General features: G+C 39.1%; 1 protein-coding gene across 1 annotated transcript in view; it reads left to right on the plus strand.

Moving 5' to 3' along the window:
- The window catches only part of LanA (laminin subunit alpha), a 147,546-nt gene that overhangs the window by 16,721 nt on the left and 104,289 nt on the right, over window positions 1-26,536 (plus strand). Inside the window, exons 3-6 of the mRNA XM_071590876.1 lie at window positions 20,983-21,110; window positions 21,541-21,649; window positions 24,998-25,168; window positions 26,254-26,467. Of these exons, the coding sequence (XP_071446977.1) occupies window positions 20,983-21,110; window positions 21,541-21,649; window positions 24,998-25,168; window positions 26,254-26,467 (622 nt within the window). The remainder of the gene's footprint in view (window positions 1-20,982; window positions 21,111-21,540; window positions 21,650-24,997; window positions 25,169-26,253; window positions 26,468-26,536) is intronic.

The following is a 26,536-nucleotide window of genomic DNA, read 5'->3' on the forward strand; positions in this document are numbered from 1 at the left end:
CTTTTGGGTGGATCAAATTGATGGAATGCGATCGATACTGATTCAATGGAATCGATTCTATGCCATGAATTGCCATCTCTAATTGAGATCCAACAAGAACCGTCTCATTCTTTCTCAGCAGGGGGTCTGCTACTCCAACCTGCCAAAGATTACTTTGAGATAAGGATAGCAGCAATTTGAGATCGTTGACTCTTGTATGTGAATCCAGCTTTCACATCCCCTCACAAATGGCTCGCTGGCGTTTCCGTTTCGAAATATTTCGTGGCCAACCACGGGACGCCCTTATCTGTCTCGCTCATTGCCCTCCTTGACCCTTCACTCACCCCAAATCGCCAGCTAATCTCCCCACGCCCTCTCTCTCTCTCTGCCCCCCTCAGTCCACCCCACCCCACCCACCCACACCCTTCCTGTGTCTCGGCATTCCTTCTCGGGTGGTCGCCTCCCCCTCCACGGACCTAAATGACGCATGTACTGGGACGACATAGGCGCCGGGAGTTTCCTCCTTGAAAGTTACTCTTGATGATAAATTTCTTGAGGCTAGGTTCTACAATTTAAAGAAATTTCTTTCAATGAATATTTGGATGAAAAGTATTTTTCACCCGAAAACACACTTTTCAGGAAGCCAACATGAAAAACGTATAATTGGTACAATATTTGGGTGTCACGATAGATAGGAACATGTTCTGGGGAAAACACATTCGTGAAAATTTGGGGAATAGCAAGTCAAAAGTTGGGATTCATATAGATGGATACTTGAGAAATGTGATGAGGGGGTTGAAGAGCTTTATTTTGCGTTAGTGAGGCCCAAACTAGAGTACGTTGCGTGTGTATGGGATCCTCACGAGGTAGGCTTAGTTTTGGAACTAGATCGAGTGCAACTTAGAGCAGCTAGGTTTGTGAAAAGTTGCTATGAACAACGTTGCAGTGTCACGACACCATTGGAAGAATTAGGAATGGTAGCCATTAGTTGACCGTAAGTTGAAATACAGATTAACTTTTTTCTTCGTATATTTGAGGCAGGTTACTTATCCAAGGATGTTAAAGACGTATTAAAGACCCTTACTTACCATGGTATGTCAGGACAGGTGCGAAAAACATCGGAGGTAGATTGTTGAACGAATGGATTCAAAATGTCGTTTTTTCCCTCTTACGATTGGAGTTCAAAATAGATATGATCGTAGGCGCTAAGGGATAATTAGTAATGGTAGTGGTGAGTACCTTTTTTCGGATGATTAACTTTGTCCGAATCCATGGTCGAACTGATATGTGTGTCGAGGTGTAATGATTGTGATTGTGTACTCATGGCTGGTAACTTAAGACCCCCTGCCACACGCCTTTGTGGCGGCTGGCGGTATACTATCCAGAAGCAAATGTTAATAAGAAACATGGCTCAATTTGCATAGGAATACATGGATTTCTACAGATACTCTGACAGATTTGTAAACACTTCAATTAACGATTTTGGAAGATCTCCATTAGGGAAAGACGACCGTTGTTGACAGAGCTAAGAAAGTGGTAGGTTTCGCTTGAGCAAGGGTTAGAGGTGTCTGAAATATCCCGCAAGTTTGAATTTCAGCAGTATATCAGAAAAGGGATATCGAAATCCGGAAATGAAGCTATAAAAATTGTTAGTAAGAAAAGAACAAGGAAACCATGGATCACGGATGAGATGATTACAAAGATGGATGGCAGAAGGAAATGGAAGAATGTAAACGGTGATTTAGACATACGGGAGTTCAAAGACTTGAATAAAAAATTGAAACGGGTAACAAATAAAGCAAGAGATGCAAGGCGAAGTGCGAGAGTGCAATAGGTACGCTGTACAAGATGGTTAAAACACTATCGGGGATGTCGAATAGTGGTAAGCATTGCAGAGTGAATTGGAAATTCAGTGTGATAGATATGGAATGAGAATCAATGTAAATAAAGCGAAGGTTATGAGGTTTTACAGAAAGGCAATTAAGCTGAACGTTAAAACAGGAGGGAAAAAACTAGAGCAGGATGAACAGTTGATACCTATCTCGGAAGTGTTGTGGACCAACACGGTCAAAGTAGTAGGGACGTAAGTAGAAGAATTGCGTTAGGCAAAGAGTCTTTCACAAGGAGGGGGAATTCATGACAGGGACGTTGCGTAAGGATGATTTATTTGATGATTTCGTTATCAGATAGCAACTAAATTCAGGAAAGGTTTCAAAATAATTATACAGTCTAAATAAATATATCTGAAATTTTATTTCGACATTTTTCTCTGATGAATATTTTAAACCATGACAGTTTCTATTGACATTATCTTCGGATCGTACGCGTACATTCGTATTTTACGTATATCATCTGTCGTAGGTATACATTCTTGTATATTACCTCGGTTTTTATGATATAGCCTCGCCAAAAAATTTCTCTCAGAAATATTTGTGATATTCCTGTAGTGCACATGATAATTCATTTTTTTAAATACCTTCTATGATTTGTTCGAATCGGCAAAAAAGGCTTTTATGTTACGAGGCCTATAAAACTTATTTTACCTCATTTCTCATGTCCCTGCATGTATTTTACTCTTTAAAATAGTATTCGAAATTTTATTTGGCCGCCTTGTCCCCTTTGGCTCTTGGGAATTTATTTCGGGAAACCAACCACACATGGTGCTCGTAGATTGAAAATGGATAAATTTGACCTTTATACTTTGAACATAGAAGTATACTGGTCCAATAACGTAGATGTTGTGTGTGTGTAAATAAATAAATAAATATATATATATATATATATATATATATATATATATATATATATATATATATATATATTTAATATCGTGCTTAGATAAAGTTGGCTGTTGACTTCAATATATATACTTTTTTTTAGTTTCTAATCGATTTTTATCGAATGAAATATCAAATTTACTTTATTTGGAAGACGAATGGTGTCTACATTTTTGACAGGCATCGCATTCTCGCTGTGGTAGTAACTTGGAAATCAACTGTAGTATAATCGAGAACGAAGTAAATTAGTACTAATTGATTAAATTTACAATTTATTTCATCATCGGAAGCCGAAAATAAGTCAACAGTTCGCCTTCTACTCGGTTTATTGGCCCAGTTCGTATGATTTGGTTCATACAATCGAAATAACCAGGACATAAACGGCATCCGGGTATCCAATTCGGGCGCGATCGCTCTTAAGCTTGTATAGATTTGAGTTTTATAGGCGTTAAAGCCGGACATTTATGTTGATTCCCTCACGAGTTTAGTCCAATGTAAGAATGTCGCTGATTATCGATGCGGCCTGGTCTATGACAACGCATTGCGGATATATCGCCTTGTACCTGTAACTCTCAGAGGGCTGGAGAAACCACTAAGTCAAGCGGGTCGGGAAGGGATAGATTACACACTCGTATTAAACATTGTCATACGTCGAGGTGGAATTCAGTGAAGCATCATTCGACTATCAAGCACAGAAATGTATTGATTCTTGTGCTGTGCGAGACCTCTCTGACCCGAAACCGGCACCAAGCGATAGGAGGAGAGAAAGTCTCAGCAAATGAATCAGGGACACACAATCTAATATAGCGTAACACTTAACACTCAGCCGTCTTGGTCTTTGATAAGTCGGCCTTTGACCGGCTAGTTGCTGGTCGCTCGAGGGACCCCGGGCGAAGCGGCGCTGATTGCCGGGTAATTTGTCACGTAGGCGAGGGTGCCTTGCGTACTTTGCGTTGCGCCCACGTACCTTGCGCTAGCTGCCACTTTTCAGAAGAAAGATATTCTTTAATAATCGTTTTCGGAGACCATTGATTGATGTAGAGCGGTGTTTTCTAGCCTTTTTCGTGATGACCCAATTTGCTAATTATTTCAAATATCAACAATGTGCGAAATTACGAAAAATATGTTGAAGAATCATACAGTGAAAAACACTTGTAACCGTACTTTGTCATAACAAAGTATCTCATAACATACTATATAGTGTAGGAATTGGTGAAGGGGAAAATTAATCATCAACGTGATGCCTGGTCCGCATCTTTGAAACTAGTTATTTGAGAGAAACTTGAGTTCTGCTCAGTTTTAATATCAGGTAGGCCTCCACCTACGTGCATTCTGTTCCTGTATGTGTTTTTGTTACTAAAACGAGTACAGAAAACCTGCCTCAATGATGATCAATCACATACACGCATACTGACGGGCATACTAAATAATGGACTAAAATGTCGAAGTCTCATATTTCGCGCGACTATCATCAGATTGCAAGTTCTATTCATTTTTTAAAATCTTAATCCTCATCTGTTTGCGTACCACTAATGAACACCTCACACAGCGCTAATGGCACTCATACCACCAGTGGAAAATTTTTGGTGTAGAGAAGTCAATCATACTCGTGGAACCTCGCGTATTAAGGAAGCGACGTTTTCAATTGGGATGGGTAGCTTTCGTCTGGTAAACGTGACTTAAAAATTCGCTTCTCTTCCTGAAATCGGTCGTTTTCTCCGAAGCATCTTTTCAGCGATGGTCTTCGAAAACAGGACAATCTTGGATCTGAACTGGACCCGGACTAACTCAAGGGACCGAACTGAACCTGGACTGATCGAGACTTTCAAATTAAACCATCTGTAATGAATCTGCACGGAAAATTTTCACACATAAATTGGGATATAGCCGACTTCTGTATGAATCTACAGAGATGTGCACCAATCCAATTGGAATCTTTGTTCCAGTTTTACCATGCGGTCACATCTCATTGAACAAATGACTCCATATGTGGGCTGGGAAAACCTTATACGAGCACACCGCGTTATAGCAATTCCGAAGACATTTTGAAGATAAAGGTGGGGGAAAATCTTGTGAAATGACACTCCATAAATTATATTTGGTATATTTGACTTAGGTTTCGACAATTTTTCTCATCTTCATGTCCGTTAAAACTTTGGTCATGTAAATAAAGTTCATAGAGAGAGCTCGAAATTCATACTGTGAACTCATTAGCTCTTGGAAAACGAAATAGTCGAGAATTTAAACTTGATTGACAATAAAGTTTACGGTCTCGACTTTTTAGTTTTCCATTGCTTCACGACCGTAGGTAAAGTTCATTTTAAATTTACATTAATTAGCTCTTGTTTCAAAGAGTGAAGAAATTTCCAAAGCGAGGCAATATAGGTAACTCTTGTATTAGCACAGATTTCCAGATATCTACGAGTAATGCGGAACTTTTTGCTGGGAAAGGATAGAGTGAAATTTCGTCGCATTCATACGCGAACGCAGATCCCACGATCCAAACAAGAGGGTTAAATTTCGTGACAAATGTCAACCTGCAACAGCCAGTGCGGAGAGAGTGGTTTGAGGGCAAAATGCAGACGCCATTGGTGGAAGGGGACGCAGAACCTTCGGTGCGTCGGTGGTTGCCCTTGGTATCTTCCTTGATTTGGAATACTTATGTTACATACGACTCATTCGGCCAAATCTTTGAGGATTCGGCCCAGTTAAAACGCATTCTAAGAGGCCCGATTTCCGCGTGTGCTGAACCAGCCACGTCGAATACCTTTGAATGTATAAATGGGCGCTTGCTTCTAATGGTTCTAATGAATGCAGAGCTCGAGACGGATCTCAGCAATTCCAACGTTCCTACCGCACATTTGAATTCCACGTGTAATCGAGGTGACATCTTTTGCTTCCAGATTTCGCATTCGTGATGCGTGACTCGAGGGGCAAGTCTTATAATGAAATCGAAGTATTAGGAAGGGAAAATTTGAAAATGTTTCATTTTATAAAAATTATATAGGTTGTTAAAGCATCAATTAATGGAAGGGTAATGGCCGAAGATTTCGGAGTTAATTATTTCGGGAAATGATCAGAAAAGCTTCGTCGAGTGAAGACGACATCCTTGGCCGTTACTTTTCTTTAAATTAATTGTTTCTTTTGTTTAATTAGTCCGGTCGCGGATGATGCGGTCGCCGTGGGACGTGCGGTCACTTGGCACATTGCGGCGAGCTACACGCATTCTCGATTTCCAACGGACAAAAAATTCCCAGTGGATTCCGAGCTGGCATAAGTATTTCGCCAGAGGAAGTTGTACGTACGGACGATATCCGTAAGGCCGAACCCTCTCCTCACCCTCCCTCCCACCCCTCACCCACTCCCCGCACATGCCATGACCTCCCCCGCCTTCCGGTCGAACCCGAAATGCCTTCGAAGGAGATAATGCAGGGGAAGAGAGTGTGTGGGGCGGGGGGGAGGGTTGACACACATGCCTGCGTCGCCTCTCTCTTTTGGGGATGACTGCTTAAGCGCCGCTCTCCCAGCCTCTCCCCTCCTCTCCCTTGGAACCGACCCATCTGGGCCACATGTGTGTGGGAAGGTCCACCCCGCTCCCACTCCCTTCGCCCTGCCCATGGACCCCGACCCTCAACGCCTCCCCCATTGGAGGATCTCCACCACCAAGAGGATGCGTGTGGCTCCAGGATAAAATGTGAGAAACCTCATCACTGCACTCAGTAGTTGGCTCGTGAAGACTTGTGTCGATTCGTATCGATTTGAACTTTAGATAAGAGTACATCCGAAGGGTGTACCTTGTCTGCTCCTAAAACGATTAAATTATTCTGCTGCTCATATTTTCGTCAGCGCTGTCACAGTGCTTCGTAAGCGATATTTCTTGAGGCAAGAGGTGTAATTAATGTCTATTTCAATGCTGCAATTTCAGAGTGTAAAAATCATTCGCCTTGACCGGGACTTGAACCTAGATCCCTCAATGTCCGTTCGAGTGCTTTAGTTCGTTGTTCGAGAAGTAGAAGAGAAAAATATCAGGATTTAGGGTAGCAAATAGATGCATCCTTACATCAACCGTGGAAGAAACAATAGGTGACAAGAAAAGACGAAGTAAGGACGAAATGCCTGAATAAAATAATGGGATAGGGTAAAAATGTAAAACGAAGGAACAAAGCACTAATGTGATGTCTAGTTCGTTGTTCACTTAATCGCATCGTTATCATCACTTCTAAGTACGAGCCTCGTAATGTTGGTTTGAAATTGTTCCCCATTCCATTCCTCTATCGACTAAGCTCTTCTCGTCGACATATTTCTTCTATGTACCCCCTTCATTAAGTGTTCCATGTAACTGGCTGGCGCCTTCGTCTGTAGATGTCATATTTCTTTATTTTCGCTTTTCGTTCGAAGACTCTTCGTCAGACTACTTAGTCTATAAATGGTTTGATAAAGGTTGTCCTTGAGGTTTTCAAATATTTCATTGGAGTTCTTTTCTCTCCAGCTCTCATTAAAAACTCGTTGTTAGTAATGCGATCCGTCCATTTCATCTTCATTACTCTCTTTTAGTGTCATATTTACAGTTACATGTGCACATATTTCTGATTCATTCTACCGATTTCTCATGAAACTCTGTATTTCCGTATTTTATTCATCTGTTTAGAATTTTAAAATAATCTTCCATTCCTCAATGTTTTAATGTTAAAATACCCGAGCGAAACATTTTTCTGTAACATTTTGTTATATCTCTCGATTTAAGAAATTCTTTGGTCGATAAAATCGTAATTTGGTGGTAGCTGTGCTATTATTTATGCCCATGAAACATTAATCATTTCCATGCACACACATTTTTGCTGTCAATTGCATTATCTTTCTTGTAGTTACTTCCACGTTTCCATTTATCAACTTCTCCCATCCTCATCATCAGTAGCGATCAATTAGAAGCTTAGTTTGCCACATCTCTTCACCCTGTCGTCTTCACACATTAGTGTTTTGTTCCTTCGTTTTACATTTTTATCCTTTCTCGTTATTTTATTCAGGCATTTCGTCGTTACTTTGTCTTTTCTTGTCACCCATTGTTTCTTCCATGGTTTATGTAAGGATGCCTCTATTTGCTAGCCTAAATCCAGTTACTTTTCTCTTCTACTTCGCAAACTTTTTAAACTCTTCCTTCCATCTTTGCACAGTTTCTTCATAAGTGGCACACGTTCCTTTCATCTTCATCATTCTTCTGTACCACGAAATTTTCATTATTTCCAATCTTCTTCTTTATGCAAATATTGTCTCCCTAGACGCACTTCTTTAGGATAATATGCTCTTTTGAATTTGCTTAAATGAAATGTTTCCTTACTTCCAAGTTTGCGGGTACAGTTGTCTTCCATCTAATTGCCTTCTTTGGGGTGGGCCACTCTCTGTAATATATCGAGCAAGTTTGCGACTGAAATCTTTTTCCCCGCCAGTTTCTCCTCACTTTGAATGTCGACATAATTCCAGAATATCGACATCATTGTCGTTGTTGAACTTCAAGCCTCTAAAATGACCATTTGGAGTCCAGTTAAACGATAGTCATTTCTGCGATTCTTGGAACATCAGCTTGATGACCGCCGACACTTTACATCTTCATCTGCATATTACCCAGCAACCCGGCAGAAGGACGTTTTCTACATATGGTTTTCTGAGTCTTTTTCGATAGTTTCCATTTTTTGTTTTGATGTCTCTAATGCCGAGGTATGCACAATCGAAATCACACTTTTTATCCCCGAGGTGTGTGCTCTCTAAATTGCACTCTTTGTGAAGTTGGAATTGGAAGTTTGATTGCATTAAATGAGTGATACGAAATAGGTATACCCTCTATGGTTGTAGGGAGAATGTATCCCGGTCATATCGCTGGTGGAGGTAATAGGGCGGTGCCCTTGTACGCCAATGGTATAAACTCTTGCCTTCACAGACATTAGCTTTCACGCTGGGAAAGATTACTCAATTGGGGACCGTTGCATTCTTTCGTTATCCTATGATTTCCGTTTCATTTATTCTATAATTTAATTTGTTTACCTAACCGTTCTTCTACATTTTGAGATATGTTGGGATGAAATCTGTTATTGCATATATTACTCATCCTTGAAAGTCGTGCTTAGTATGCATTTTCTGGACATCAATGTTCAATATCAGGATCATGGGACTTGCAATTCTCGATGAAAACGGAGGCACTAGGCTAGGGAAACTGGATACTTTGGAAAAAATGCAAGGAGGACGCAAAAGGGTCACACATTGTTGCAGAAAATCAGATATAACATCATATTCTACTTGCTTGGGTGAACATGGAGGTTGAATTCCAGACTCTTTCCGTTACGTCCATACCATCAATTTCTCAGAAATGTTCCTCCCTAGGGGTCCGTCTCGACGCCCCCTTGTAGCGCGGTGGTTAATGTGAGCAGAAGTTTCAAAGAGTTATTTTTCTGCCCATTTCTAGTCGAACAGGCGACTTCAAATCATCTTCAACCGTGTTATGTGGGACAAAGGTTATTTACGAAAATCTTTTCTTTCGCAAAACAAAAATATAAAAATGTTCTGTAAAATGGAATCCAGACTAATGTGCATTGTAGTCTACAGGGGTGGGCACAAAGATCTAAGGACAAAATTATAATTCTTGTGTTCCTAAGTAGTGAAGTAATAATAAAATTTATTCGCAAAACTCAAAATAATTTCCTCGGGAAAAATGTTTAGTAATCGTTTAACTAAAATAATAATAACCTCTTTCGCTAATTAGGATATATCTTATTTTTCTGGAGATTTTATTCGGTGTAGACCCATCATCACATGGTAGAGAGTCATTGAATTTCTTGTTTTCATTTTAATATTTATTTATCCCTATACATTGCTTTATTTATTTGTCATATTTTCAGTTGGTCCGTAGCACGACAAAAACAGGCGTTTCTCCCAAACAAGTTGGAAATATTTTCATGAGCAATATTGTGACTTGGAAGTGATGATATCCGCATCCCAATCAATTCCATGTCAAACTAATTGCTTCCCACGATGATGTGGGAAATCTTCGGCCACACTCCTTTAGATCCGTAACGCTGTATGTGTCGTGACAGATGCAAGCGAGAATAGGAGAGAGAAGGCAAGCTCTCCTTCAAGCCGTCGCCCACGCCCTCGTGCTACACTAATGCGGACGAATGACATCACATCAATTGCACGAACACACACACACACATGGACACACTACGCTACATCATCCCCTCCCACACGATGCCATCTCGGAGCAGCAACAATTTTTTTTAATTGAAGCTAGCCGACAGCTTCTTCGACCCTTATGTCATTCATGGACCGTCTACGCAAGACGACCTCCTCCCCCTTTCCCGTGGGTGCTCCGGCCGAAAATTGAGAAGGGGGAGGAGTGGAGGGAGGAAGAGGGCAGCTGCCGCTTGCTGAGTTGTCTGTGGGATGGGACCCCCACACAGACGGGAGCAATTGTCCCTCTTCAGAGCTGCCCCGCGGGCCGCTGTACGATACGCGCCAAGAATGCACGCACTCCCGCAGCGGGAGCTAGTATGTCTGCATCAGGGACGCCAGACGACCCGCAAAGCAATTAAATAATTGTCTCCACCCATTTTCAAAGCCCCCTGCGGAATCAATTCGAACGAAAGCAAGCATTTGAACGTGAGCCTCGAACATAAATGGCTCGGGAGTTTAAACGTAGTGTAATTGCAGATTGACGACTGTAAGTGATTTACAAGGAATTTTCTTCGATATTTAGTGGAAGAGGAGTTTTACGCAGAATCAGTTCGTTAACAAAGCGTCTGCTCCTCATTCATTGTGGGCGGCCAATTTCGTTGTTACTGTAGTTCCAAATTATATAATAGGGGAGGTAAATTTCATTCTTAGGGGTACATGAGAGGGTAGTAGTTCAGAGGTGGTGTATATGGAAGAGGTGGTCAATCAAGGCAGGTAGGTAACCTGAAAATAAAAATGGCTTCTCCAAATACGTCTCTTCAAATCTGCCTCGGACTTGAATACCAGAGGTGAACGTTTTCACTTCTCACCAAACGAAACGACGAATGCCTCTCGCTCCTTAATCCAGCGGAAGGAACTGATTGTGAGAAGTAAAGATCCAAAACCTTCAAAAGAATATACGGTAGCCGTAAAAGTCATTTAACCCTCAACATGTTTGTATCTTTACACAATTCTGGCCAATTTGGTGAACAGAATACGATGACGCGCCCAATTGAGGTTTTGAAACTTTTTCGTTACGCAAAATGGGCGCCATAGGCGCCGCTTTACGATGCACGTGGTGCACATGGTGCATAATTCACCATTGCCTGCTGTCGAAACGAAAGTTTTTGTAATTAAAAACGACCTTATCTATTTACTCCCTAGATATTATCCATCAAAAATGGAGTGCTTATTTTAACATTCCCCTAGTTGTTATAGGCATAATAAAAATCACCTGATTTAGTAATCAATGGAAAAGGCGAATTTGTAAAATCATTGATGAAAAATCTAACAATATCTTTAAAGTCGATCGATTTGATTATTATTTATAGATGTGCATGCATTGTCCAGTGGCACACAAGCCCGTATAATCGCGATTGATTTTACACAGAACAATGGTAAAAGCATTCTTGAAATGAAAAAGGTTATAAGAAATCTGTCTTGCGCAATACTAGAGGTAATTCAATGAAACTTCTAACACATATGCATTAGACATTAAATTATATACTATAATGCAAAATTAATTTTTACACTGTACATTATGCAACAAGAAAGGGTACGCATGACCATTATTCATTGAACAGCCCTAGTTTAAGGTTAACCTCATAATTGTTTTCCTTAATTCCTTGTTTCATAACTCATAAGAGCTGCCGTTGTAATTTCAGTGCTGTTTGTTTATGTACCCGGTTCTGCACAGTTACTTCAACAAATATTTTTTAAATTGAAAACAGTGTGCACCAAAGTCACATTTTTACCAGCGTATAGTATTAGCAATTTAGGCTATTATTTTTCATTAAGTTATATATTTTAATGAATAAGTGAGTGCGTGTTTTTTTTAATTCTTTGTTAGATATTCATGTTTCAAATAAATTATCTTCTTCGCTGAAACCGTGGGACTCCACGAACAGAAACTAGCCTAGAACCGAAAGACGCAGTTTTTTTTATATCGGACTGGTTCATCGGCTGATCGATTCCTTTCGCAGCTCCTACATGTCGTCAATGGCGGCGCTAAGTCGCTGTTAGCTCTCCCTCCATTTTGTTCTCTTTTCACCGATGCTGAAAGAGTTGAGTCGCCAGCCACCGTAAAGCATCGCCTCGAGATTCCATCGCGAAAGTAATGGAGAGCGACATTATCGAATTCGTGACATTTTGTGTCACTTCAGAACATGTTTTATTTTCTCCGGAGCGGGCGAGGACGGTGTTGAAATGAGCTTTTCTTTGAAGCGACCATAATTTGATTTAAGTCTGAAGCAGGAATTCCTTTTTCAACTATACAATGGACTCTCATTCATCACATCTCTGTCGCTATTTCGAATGATTCGATGAAATTAAAAAGTATCCTTGGATTTTTCTTTTGCTTTAAATTCCGCTGCATATCTCTGGAGTCAATAAACTTCAAGGCGCTTCAATCGCTCGATAGAGCGTTCTTATTATTGCATCACCAATGGGGTCTCTCCATTCCCCACCCCCTCAGCAAATGGTTGGCGGCATCTCCGTTCTCGAGGCAAGACGAGAGTTCTTGAAGCAGCTGTGACTCCTTCCCCTCCTCCCTTCCGCACCAGGCGGCCATCATTTCAAATTATATAGGTACATTTCGGTCCATCCCGCGCGAATTCGGCGAGCTCTAATAAATTGGGAAGCAGCAGTTCCCCATCCCTCCTAAATTATACGCTTTTATTGTTCAAACCAGCTGCGTGAGTTGTGTCCGACTGCTAACGTACGTATTTGGAACACAGCGGAAGCCGACGTGGTGTTCATGGTGGGAAAAAATGCCTGGGGATTTCATGCGAATGATTAATCGAATGTCTATCAGCATTTAGAACCGATAAGCTGAAGGCTTCTCTAATGCATGGCCGAAGTGTCAGAATTACTTCATTTGAAAGGCTTGGTGTTATTGAATGGCCTTTAAAAAGGCCCTAAATTTATTAACGAAACAGTTCCCTTGAATACCCACTTGGATATTATGGGATGAAAATATAAAACTAAAAAGCTATTTTTATAATTGAGAAATTATCTTTTCTACCGTCAGCAGTCATCAGTACGAAGACTTGTTTTTTGCAACTGCCTTCTCTCCGTTCTCTTCTCAGCTAGCTCCTTCATACCCTTTTTTTCTCTTTTGTCATCTGCTTGTTTCTTTCATCCTCTCCAACTCTGTTTGTCCTCTCACCAATTTTTTCATCCCCTTCTTTCTTTTCTTGGCTTCCCCCATATGATTTTTTATCTTTATTTCCAGCGAGTTTGGTTGTTCTTCGTCACAATGATTTTAAAACAATTCTTCCTTAACCTCCTGTTCGTAGAAACACAGCATATAGTAGCATGTCCGACAAATGTAATCTGTTTTGAACTTTTCTTAGGTATCACCGACTAGATTGGTGCCAATGATGGCAAAACTACGCCCCCAAAGGTTAGGCCTTGAAAAAATATGTTAAGAGGTTCTACGGTACCTTTGCATATTTAAAATTTGATTAAAAATTGGCATGCATCTTTCAAACAATCCTGCAATTCCCACAATTTCCTTCTTAATTTTGTTCCAACTCCTTGAAATATTATCTTATCTTCTTCTCGTTAGAAATGTTTACGAAAGCGAGCCATTATGGCAATCAATTACGAGTATGGGTCCTGTAACAGCGTATTATTTTTTCAGTGCCCTTATCTTTCTGCTCTCTCTAATTCAAGCATGGGAATTCGCCTCGTTGACATGAGCGTTATGCATCAATTAAAATGTAGTATTACATTTGTCATTTTAAAAATCCCGAGGGCGATCATAAGACTGCCGAAAATTAGAGAAGGGTTGATGTGTTTCTTATGCTGGCATTTGGCATACGATATTTGTACAAAGAAAATTCGTTGTGTTTGACAGAGACGAAGTCTCCCCCGGTGATTTCGTCCAACCTAGCTAATTATTTCCTGATACGCGCATACTATAATTACTGAATAAAGTAACAAAATTTATGAAAAGTTAATGAAGGGAGATCTCAGTATATCTAATCATAACACTTGAGCTTGCCAGCTCAAGAGGAGCACATCGTGTTACCACGATACTTCAAAAATATATACGGCCGATGAGCAGTGGTGCCCTCATTGCTTCTCGTTGGAGTAAACCACCCGAAATCGGAATTAACGAATGAAAATTTTCAAAATGGTGGGTGAAAAATCGCTTGCGTTTAAAGGGTTGCATTTTTAAATTTAATTTTAAAGCTTTGATAAGAAATTCAAGTGCATTTTTATAAAATTAACCTAAAATTTCCTGCAAATTCTTTCCGTATGTCGGAGAAATTATAGGGGTTCCATCTGCAACCGGAACAACGACAACTCCTTGCTTTAAAATTATGTGTTGTTTTGTACTCAGTACTTTAGGTAGTTTAACATTGTGGGTAGGTTTATTATTTTAGTATTGTAAGAACATTTATTCACCATTGGCTAGTAAAAAATCCAACTAACTTCAACTTATTAGATAGCTTATCGTCATTTTACCCAAGTGATGTTCAAGGTTTCCAGTTTAATTAGAATTTGTTATATTCTCACATTCTATGTGAACTGGTTAGTTATTAGCCCTAAGGTTTTTAATGGTTGGTGTCTTAAATCTCAATAAAATGAATGTTTAAGGTGTGTTCCAAGTAACTGCGGGAGACGCGTTACCTTGGACAAGGAAGTGCAATATATAAATATTGCACTTCTTTGTCCAAGGTAACGCGTAAGGCGGAAAGGCTGGAATCAATTCGACGTCTACGATGAGATACAGGGTGCCTACGTCGGCTGAAAACGCTGTTCGCTGCTATTTCTTCCGAAGGGAGAGTTATTGCCTTGCGGCGTGGAGATAATTTGGTTGCACGACGGCCGAAGTAAAGAGCGGATGTGTATTATTTGCATTACTTACGCAGGACGGCCAATCTGGGCAATCCACGCTCGGGAAGGAAGGTCATTCGATATTACTGAGCCAACGATTTGTGGTGCGTGCGAGCGAGGGTGCACCTTAACAGGGCCAGGAGAAGCGCTTGGCCACAATCACATTACGCTCCTCCGCCCTCACTTGCGTTGCCGCAATACCGTAATACTTCGATGGTATACATATATATTTATGTTACTATCTCAAATTTGTATATTAAGTAACAGATATCAAGATTAAATGGACGGACTGAATCACCAGTGGAGAAATCCCATGAGGAGGAGGCTGAAAAGAGATGTTCGTGGAAAACTCCTCGAAGAAGAATGGAAATTCAGCAATTTCATAGCGTGGAAATTCTTCGCTTTGGCCGCTTTGTAATTGATGCATTGTAATGCGCATTAGCGGATGACTCCATTAAAAGTATCTTTGAAGAATGTAAACTTATTTCACGTATTTTAATGCAATGTATAGAAAAAGTTTGTCTTTGGTCGGGGAATTCAGTTCAGATACTTCTAAATTACTTTCCGCAGTTTCACGAAGATAACATTCCAAGGGCGAATTATTTCCTGAAATTAAATGATCAAGAATTATTTTAATATTTTCCGAGAACAATCTCATGTTCAGGAGTGTTTGAGGCTCTTTAGTCTCTATGTCTGTTTAGTCTCATCAACTTACAACACATTTCACAATATGAACATACGACTGTATAACTATCTGCCTACTCAGTTGAAATCAGATGGTATCCAGAGTTTCAAGAATCGGGTATATACCTGGTTACTTGCTCACCCACTTTACTCATTGGATGAATTCTTTTGTGACAATCTTCATCACATTTAAGAAAGTATGTTTATATGTTAAATAATACTTATATTGACGACATTTAATATGGTTGTACCATTTTTAAAATGAATAAAGTATTATTATTATGTCCTAATTGAAGGACAGGGGACAATTGAAGAGGACGAAGAACGATTCAACTTTGGCCGATTATGAAATATGAAAAAATCAAGGATTTATGAAGTTCTTCATGGAGGTGAATGCGAAAATAGAGAAGGGAGGAGTGAATTTCAGCAGCACAATTTTGGGAGTGATACCTTCTCACGATTTTTCACATGAAAGAAAATGTCTCGCTTTTCGTTGGCATTTGGAAAAATGGGAGATGAAAATCATGGACCGGCGTATGTAGGAGGCGGATGGAGGGCAAAGACGAGGCTCCCCTCGGGAAGACCGGAAGCCCGTAATTATCGTCTTCCGGGCCGTACTGCGATAAGGACTAAGCGACTCACTTGCCAAACAGTGCTGGGAGTGTTGGCTCTTTCTCCATGATAATGCCTCCCACTCGATCTCCGCTGGGAGATAGATGGGGCGGGTGTCAAGCGATGGCTTTGGACGGAGTGCATGCGTAAGTACCGGTAACGCTGTGGGAATGGACTTGGCCGCGGTCATCAGGGAAACCGTCAAATGAAAAGGTATCCGCAGAAAAGCATTGAGGACAGCGCAGTAAATCCCCTGCATTTCGGCGGGTGCCAAGTTTAATTGGAGGGAACCGCTCTCCATCCATGTATTCCATCCCAGATGAAGTGGTGTTCCATTATTCGGAAGCGCCTCAAAGATTTCCTGCTGCAGGGAAACTGCTTGCTTTCCGAAATTTTCAATATTCTACATTTAATACATATGTACTGCCATTTATAATATCGTTTCAATAAAATATCTTTTCATTTTAACCCATTCGTGAACCGTGAGATTTCTCAATGATTTGTTGGCCAAAGGAATTGTGAAACCTCTTCAATTGAACTCACCGTGAATTGCTGCAAGGAAACTTCCTATGAGCTTTTGCTTTTACAAACTTAAGACTTATTGCTATCGTGCAACTGCAGTTTTAAAATTTAAGAAATGAATAGGAATCTATGATAAATTACACCGGATTTACGATTTTCATGTTGTCTCAATTAATCTCACTTCATGTGCTTCAAAACCTCAGCCTGCATTGCTGTTCTGCCCTCATTTTAATGCCATTTATGCGCTGATGGCGACCAATGATCCACCTGATCAGATTTAATGGAGGAAAATATATCTGTAATGATAATTTTTTAGTATGCTTCCAGATGTAAAAAGTTAATATCTCTTGATTGGTTGGGACTCAGGAAAAATTAAATTAATACTTAAAAGTAAAGTTAATGCGTTTAAGTTTATTCAAATAAAATTCCTTAACAATATCGTTCATGTATAAATTAACCTTTAAAGGTATTTCATATGATATATGGAAAAAAATTAATTGCAAATTAAATTGAATGCATTAATGTATGTATGCTGTATCATGTATGCATGCTATAACAGCTGTCGAAGTGTGAAGCATTCAGAATATTCTTGATTGCAACATAAATTCTAGCCACAAGTATAAAAACTTGCACATATTTAGATTTCTATAGTTAATTATTAATTAAAAATTGCCAATTATTAATAAATCATGATATTCCACCATATCACGCCTGAAACGTCTCTTTTTATTCTATAGTTAAGACTTTTTTGGTTATGCTCGTTGATAACAAGTCATGAATATTATCGCTCCTAGCCGGTTTGATGTGTGTCATCAGCCAGCTAAGAGCGATGATATTCCAGCATCAACTTGTTGTGACAAGTTGATGTATGGAGCTCAACATAAAATAATTCATTAGTGACTCGCAGATATCTTAGTCTTTATCTCCCGTTTTAAAACTATATGTGATTTGATCAATAGATGGGACATTGAAATCTCCACCAATTATAATGCCATGATCATTGCATTCGGATAAAATGATCTTATTCTGGTACTGAATTATCTTGGTAGTGAAGGGGCCAGTAAAATTTGCATGTATAAATTCTTTTGGATACAGGATTTTTAATTGAGCGTCAAACGCTTTTTAAAATATTACCTGTAATTATCTCAGCCCTGATGATGCAAGAATTTTTTTAATTACAATGAAGACACCACCCCCAATTCTATTTGCTCTGTCGTTTCTGTCAAGGGAGAAGAATTTTGGAAAAATTTCATCATCAGCGATATCAGTGGATAACCAGCTTTCTGTTTCATGAGTGTGCTTTGACTAAGGTGATGATATTCTGCAACTTTGTTTTTAAACTTAGGCAATTAACTACCAATAGAGACCCTCACTTCATTTAAAGCTAAATAATTTGACGAAGAAGACTTTACAGACCCACTAATTGACCTACGCACTGACCTACATTTTAACCAAAAAAGCCCTGTAGTGCTCAAATATCCCACCTGCGACATACCTGGCAGCCTCAGAGGTGTGGTGAATGCCAGAATGGTTCAGAGATTTTCTACACAATTGGATCTCAGGCTGCAGGTCGATGAAAGATGCCCCGATATCCCTGCAAAAAGCTCGCAACCTCTGATTAATGCCTCCCACTTGGATCCAAACCAGAGGTCCATGGTCAATCCTCAGGACAAGGCTGTAGATTGAGAGTATTACATCAATCCTCTCAACAACCCCCACCCACTTCAGAGTTAAATTCCCTGAAGACGTTAAGAAAGCTCAACTTTCTCATTTCAAGTTAGTATTGTTTTTACCATGCCCTCTTTTAATTTAATTTGAATTATGGTGTTGTTATGATGTAATTCCCCACAAGTTAAACAAAACTTGCTGCTATAAATGAGAGCTATTCCCTCTCTTGTTAATATGCCACCACATGATTCCTGCAAGCCTTTTTTTATTAGGTGTTAAAATATGACCCTATTAGGTTTATATATATATATATATATATATATATATATATATATATATATATATATATATATATATATATAAACGGTTTATATATATAAAAGGTTTATATATATATATATATATATATATATATATATATATATATATATAAAGCTCTGAGTCATGTGAAAGATTATCTATAATCTAACCAATTAGGATCTCACATCTGTGACAACTGATCAAACTGCACCATTATGGGTAAAGCAAATTTGAACACTAATCGTACTTATTGTAGACTGTCCTCAACTTACAACTCATTTCACAATGTGAGCATTCGTTTGTATAACTAGCTGCTAACTCAATTGAAATTGGATTTTATCCTGAATACCAAGAAGAGATAGAGGTCTTTATTTGGGCGAAATCGAGGCCAAATGGTTCCTTAACCCATCCTGTAGAGTGCATATACCTGGTTACTTGCTAACCCACTTTACTCATTTGATGAATTCTGTTGTGACAATCTTCATCACTTGTAAGAATTTATGTTCATATATTTAGACATATTTATGCGAGTGATATTTTATATGGTTGTACCGTTTATCAAAATGAGTAAGGCGTATTATCATAATTACACGACCTTACATGTAACACAGCCGAAAATCACATGTTTTCACTCGTAAACTGATCCACACTGCATTTGTCTAAATAGTAGCTTTTAGAATATCAGTTTTGTACTATTTTTAGATTGGGTGTATTTCTAACCTACTTATGGTCTTCACGATTGAGGGCATTGATTTTGTCGACGTTTTCGTCAGTTCTTGATGTTGAAGGGCGGCCTGAACGGGTTTGGTTTTCAATTTGCATTTCACCATTTTTTAAACCTGTGAACCACTTGTAGGCTCTGGTTTTGCTTTGGGCAGCTTCCCTATAAGCAGTCTTGAGCATTACAATAGTTTCCGCGGCCGATTTCTCCAACAGGAAACAAAATTGTACTGCAGCGCGTTGCTTTGATAATCCGCCATCAAGTTTTTATCCGAAATGAAAAAAGTGGTTCCACTGAAACAGCTATCCAGGACGGACCGATCCAGTCACAGCGACGGCGCGGCGCATACTGACGCAGGAGGCGTGAGCCTGACGTGCGACGGGCCAAACAAAGACTTTCCCCACTCTCGCTCCCCACCGCAGCCCAATTCCCGTTACTTTTGGCTCCCCCACGTAGATACAGGACTGTCGTGATAAAATAAATGCACATGAAAGTATTGCGTATGATTTTTTTGTGATGCGACAATCCATGGTAGCGTGGTAAAACCGGTCGGAAAATGTGGCGAGGGGTCTGCCCTTTCAACGCAGGCGGTCGCCAGGTTACCCCGAGCAGTATGAGCGGAAAGGCGTGCCTCCGCGTGAAGTGTGTTTTTCGAATTTGTAACACGGCACGACGGAGCGTGCACTTGAACAGCGATACGCCATAAATTTTTGCGTGCAGCTTGGAAAGAACGCAACCGAAACATTCCAGATGCTTCAAGAGACCTTCAAGGATGACTCCATTTCAAGGTCTCTGTCCGGGAGGTGGCACAAGGTGTTCAAGGAGCGGGTGGAGGTCGCCAACGAACCCTATTCTGGGTGCCCAACTACGGCCAGAACCGACGAAAACGATGTGCGCGAAGTTTTGCATCCTCATCATCGATTGAGTACCCAGTAAATTGCTGACACCATACTTATGTACACATTTTTGGTACATGGGATAGTGACCGAGGATCTGGAAATGCACAAGGTCTAAGTGTCGACGGAAGACCAGAAAGAACTTTGTTCGTTTTGAACTTTGAGAGTTTTACTCAGTCAAGAATCGTTGGATTTGATTCAAAATGAGCCGGACTTCCTTAACTCTGTCGTAACCAGGGACAAATCCTGGATGTTCGAGTGCGACCCAGAATCCGAAAGGCAGAGCAGCGAGTGGCGCAGAATATCATCCCCCCGCCCCAAGAAAGCGGGAATGAGAAAATCTCGCATCAAAACGATGCTCATTTTCTTCTTTGATGTCCAAAGAATCGTCCAATTTGAGTTTGTAGCGCAGAGAGAAACTTGTGGTAAGAAGTTCCTTTACAGTTTGTGGCTTATCCGGTATAGTTGTATGGTATATGACTGTCATATAGTATTCTCAAGTGTGTCCCTCTAAAAGACAGCATGTAAATAATTGATTAAAGTTCACAAATTTCCTTTAAGCTCTTTTCTTAGGCCTTCTTTCAGACATCACAACCTCATATTTCTCCCCCTCTAGCTTGCATGGTCGTCCAGGAAGTTGCAGGCTAATGTTATTTTGAACACCTCGATCATTTTTACTGTTTTGATATTCCAATTTTTTTACCAAAATTTGCCCTCATTTGTCTACTTTTATAGGTATAGAATACCTAAATATACTAAAATTTTGCTTTTTTCACAGGAATTCCATGTGGCATATGTTTTCATAAAGATGGCAAATTCACCTCGGCCAGGTGTTTGGGCTCTCGAGCGATCAACAGATAATGGAATGACATATAAACCATGGCAGTATTTTTCAGATTCCCCAAGGTAATGTGAAACACAAAATGGTTAAGTTGTTGATACACACTTGGTTTTTCACAAAATGTCAATATGAAGAATTCTAATCATGAAACTGAATCACAAAATCTCTCTTTTAGGACACTTTTAACATAAAAATGCCTATTTCCCGGTTTTTATTCATACTAGCAGGACTATTTGAAAAATATGGTCCTCTCCCTGAGTATCTGTGGAGTGAACTCTGCCTGGGTTTTCCACTGTCTCCATTGCTGCCGAAGTTTTGAAAACCAATTCCATCCTTGTCCTCAGGGCTTCTGATTCAGAATTGCTGAGGATGATGACTGATTTGGTTTTCCAATGTGTTGGCAGCAATGGAGACACGAACCCCTTGGAACACTCAAGATGATTTCACTTAACAGGACTTTATTTATTTATTTTTTGTTTTTTTATTTTTTTCCAGTGACTGTGAGACATACTTTGGCAGTGATGCCCTAGGTCCAATTGAACAGGATGACACAGTCATTTGTGAAACAGAGTACTCCAAAGTGGTGCCCCTGGAAGGTGGAGAGGTATGCTCCTCATATAAACCCACCCTCCTTAAAGAACATTTGCACATGCAACGTCAGTTGTAATTAGGATACCTACTAGGGTTTTTAAAAAGTAATGGGTCTTGACATACCGTATTTCCTGGTAAATAAGATGCATTGTGGTTTTTCAGGTTAGAATGAAAAATAGTTGGATCAGACAGAAAAGATCAAATTATTTTATGCTAATTCTTAATGCAAAGATAATTGATTGGTTTATGAAGAAATTAGCAACTACATGTATATCAACATTTATATACCGTAGAATCCCAGAAATTCATTGTCATAGGGCCAAAGTGCCTTTCAGCTGCCTTGTTTCCATGTTCTGAACAATGACTCATGAATTCAAGTTTAAATGCAATATTGTAGGACAGTCTTCACTCTTTAGATCCCATGAGGTTATTATCACTCTAACATTTTAAGCGATGGTTAGTTTCTGTTAATATTTTGATATTATTGAAATTTATATAATAAGTAACCATTTTCTATGCCTTTACGATACTCTCAAATACTTAATGTTGAATGTCTGTGGACTCCAAGTTCATCAGGAGGGATACAATGTATGTATGAATTAGCAGAGAGGCGACGGCCTTGTTAGCCCAAGGTGTATCAAGTTATGCAGCAGCACTATATGTGAGATGAAACTAAATGTGCTAAATGGCAACTCTTTTCTTCCATCCTATGTAAGTTTCTCTCAGTACGAATGCGTGAGTGGATAAACATCGCAAAATGGGTACGCAATGACGATCACGTTCGAGATCATACATTCAACCTGCACGATTTTTAACCGTACTAATTACGTCATAAATCTTCTTAAAGCTTTGCTGCTTGCTACTGACTCAAAACAATAATATTAGCAAAATTTGTGTTAATGCTACCATATATGTCTGATTTGGGAAAAAATACTTAAGATATTACTTTATTTCCAAGGTCCATAAGATGCACTTTTTTAAATCCAAAATATGCCCCGAAATTGGCCTGTGTCTTATGGGTCGGGGATACACAGGGTGTAACTTTGATCTATGGGGGGCAGTCAAATGAAAACCAAACCTACTAGCATCAACCTCTCAACCCTTACCAGCAAGGATATAACCCAACAACTGTGTGCATCTCTGAGATGCCACTGAGTTGCAGTTCTCCTACACCAGGAATGGCAGTAAAAATACATAGCAACATTGTTGCCACCTTTTGCGTGGACTGTGTGTTATGGTGGGACCCTAGTATAAGTGCAAGCCACTGGAAAAATACTCACTCTTAAGTATTTTTTCCCACTTGATGCATAGAAAATGGTTTCCTTTAATATGAGTTTCAATAATATCACTGATTTGTGTCAGTAGTGAGCAAAAGAGTTAAAATATTTTGTTGAAAGAATCTCCTAAAAAATTTCCAAATAAATTCTACATTTATGTACTGTAGTAAGCTTAGTTTCATTTCATATATGGTTCTGACGTACACCTTAATACTGTGTTGTGGGGAGCACCATTGGGGATGTTGTCTCTGCTCTTATACCTGCATTGTATGTATCTCTCTTGATAAATTCAGAGTCTACAAGCATTCAACCTTGAGTAGTATGAGAGTGTCATATAAGCATAGAATATTGTCGCTTTTAATACAAATGTTGATAATATCAATGACTGATATTGAAGTCCTGAATTACCCTTGAGGACAATGAAAAAAGGCAGGTGAAGGGAATTTTGGTTCACCTCCTACTGAGAAGATGAGACGAGAATAGAAGGAAAAGAAGGTGCATTCTGAATACTGATAGGAGCAAAAACATTTAAGTTCATTTGCTCCTAAATAGTCAAAGCTTCTACTGAAACTGCCTCTTGAATATGAAATAAAGGGTATAAGGCACTAACTTATGACACTTACTCCCAGCCCATAAGTTGAAGGCTGATTTTTGAGCACATTTTGGAGTAAAAAAGTGTGGCAAATGGGCCAGGAAATATGGGATGTTTCCTTATTTTTTGGGGTAGATAATATGTAGAAATACTCTTGGTATGGTAATTGGCCTTAACATATTGCTTGACTAATTTGAATTTTGGGTTGGTTATCCCTCATATCCCATGCTTCAATGATATGTGAAGGCAAAAAATCAATCCAAATCGAGCATAAATAACTAGGGTGACGATAGTTTTACCCTTGCAGTGAAAGAAAGATTAGTATATAATGCCCTAATATGTAGTCATTGGCCATAGAATTCAGAAGCTGCAAAGGAACAGCAAGTTTCCCAGAAATGAGTAGGTAAATATTATGTTCCAAACATTGATATCATGGTAAGTCAATAAATAATTCACAAAACTGGGCAGAGGCAATTAAGAACAAAGTAACTTCCTAAAATTTATTTACTTTTTCTACATATTCACCCTGTACATTCAGACAATCATCCCATCTCTTTACAAGTCCTTGATATGAGCCAGCAACAAAGAAGTTTTTTGCTTGCAGCCAATGAGTGACCTCTATGGTCTACAGCAGCATCATTTTCAAAACATCGGCCACCCAAATGATTTTTTTAGGGGCACGAACAGATGAGAATCAATGTGGGGGGCTAAGTCAGAACTATACGGTAGATTTTCCAAGCATTCCCAATGAAATGTTTGTAACAGCCCCTCCATTTGTCTTGCTGATATTTCCAACTTATTTATTGATTTACCTTCATAGTTCTCCAGGCCAACATAGTAAAGTGGATTGCTGATTTTTTATTAGAATCCCTCATTCTCTTGTTATGGGGTTCATCAGGGTCTCTGAGACAAATTAAAAATTAACTGTATGAACAAGATGAAAACAGATTCAAAACAAAAAACAATATGGGTATATTGTCTTTACACGTACAGAATATTTGTATGGAAAACCAAACACACTGGGCAAAAATTTGTATTGAAAGTGCAGCTGGAGTACCACTGCACATGATTCAAGATTAATTTGGGTTATGTGTTTTATCTTTTAACAGCACATTGCATTCATTTTTTACACTACCATCATTGGCTCCAAATAGATATTCAAGTATATGTATATTTATGCGTAGAAATCATACCTGTCTTCACTTTAAAGCAGTAAATTTTGTGGTGATAAATGGATACATTCCAAACTCTCATCAATATGCTTGGTTCTTGGTTCATTTAATACATTTTAAGTGTAAAATCTTTACTCATAGTGCTTAAGTCTATCACTTTTCCAAAGACAGGTTTCTTTCATTAATATATTTGTACACCAACTGCCAACTATGCTTACATTATTGATCATTTTAAGAGAGTGTGAATCTGCTGAAGTAATGTTTAATTTTGATTGACAGAAAAAAAATGCTGCAATGAACCTGAACTTTTCTATTTTTAGATAGTGGTCTCACTGCTGAACAATCGCCCATCTGCAAATGACTTCTTCAACTCCACGGTGTTGCAAGAGTGGACGAGGGCCACAAATGTACGCTTGCGGCTGTTGCGGACCAAGACATTGCTCGGCCATTTGATGTCAGTGGCACGTCAGGATCCAACTGTCACACGACGAGTATGTCCTCTTTCACCTAGCCTTTTGGTCTCTCCTTTCTATTTCCTTGAAGGAAAGGTGGCTTCACACATTTTGTGCATTCACCACATCTTCATCTAAACACATTGTATGGATGGTGTCATAAACACACAATAGCTCATATTCAGGGTGAGGTCTGACTTGAAGCATATTTACTGAAGGTGGTGGTGGGCTTAATACAAGTTACCAAATTACAGGAGTATGTCATAGTAATCACCTAATCCCTGGACCATTAATACTTTCCTTACCAGTAGAACCCCCTAAATAAAAGTAATAATATCAATCAGTCAAAGGCTATTTTTTGCATGATATTAAACCGCAGAACCATAAAAATGTACCCAAAATTTCGAAACAATTATTACTTTGAAAAATATCTATGCATTCTAGTAGCACATTGCATAGAATTGGCATGAAAATCAAAAAGATGAAAATCTTTCCCCTCTTTTATTTTTCTCTGAGCTCCAAGGAACTGCCCACAAATGGGAAGTATGTAAAATATTATGTATATTATTTCAAATTTTCTTCTGTTGACAATAGATTTAAAATTACAATGAAACAGGACAATCATTTTAGGGATAAATTTTTTGCATTTTATATATATGCAATACACTTTCCCTGTTTACAAAGGCTATATAACTATGTATTCATAACATTTGTAGTTCATGAAACAGTGGTAAATAAATGATAAATTCATTTGAATCCCAATGCCTATGTAATATACATTTAAAATAAATGGTCAATATAATAGAAATAGATTTACGGGATACTTTTTAACCAAAGCTTTTATTGATGATTAAATTAGGTATGTTTATATTTGAGTAATTACTCTAGACTCCATTGCTGTGGTTAATAAGATATCTATTGTTTCGCCAGCTCAGATATCCATTATTGAGGCAGCAAAGAATCCTGTTGTAGCAAGGTAGTGAACAAAGATTATAATTGACACCCATACTGTTGTCCATTGCTACATATATAAGATGACTTCAAAAAAAAGCCCATAGCTATGGATGTATATTTTTCAATGATGCAATATATCATTTACATGTCCATTTTTACTCTTATTGCAGTATTTCTACTCAATAAAGGACATAAGCATTGGTGGCCGTTGTGTATGTAATGGCCATGCTGATCTCTGTGATATAACAGACCCAGATGACCCTTACAAATTGAGGTGTCGCTGCCAGCACAACACTTGTGGCTCACAGTGTGAGCGCTGTTGTGATGGCTATGTGCAGAAGGCTTGGAGGCAGTCCAATAGCTTTGAGCCATTCAATTGTGAACGTGAGTTATCAATGTTGTTGTTATAATCGATTTTTTTGTCTTTTTTTGCCAAATGGAAAAGATTTAGTC

The sequence above is a fragment of the Hetaerina americana genome, unplaced genomic scaffold (genome assembly GCF_022747635.1).
Source record: "Hetaerina americana unplaced genomic scaffold, ioHetAmer1.1.p SCAF_4, whole genome shotgun sequence".
In the NCBI taxonomy this organism is placed as follows: Eukaryota; Metazoa; Arthropoda; class Insecta; order Odonata; family Calopterygidae; genus Hetaerina; species Hetaerina americana.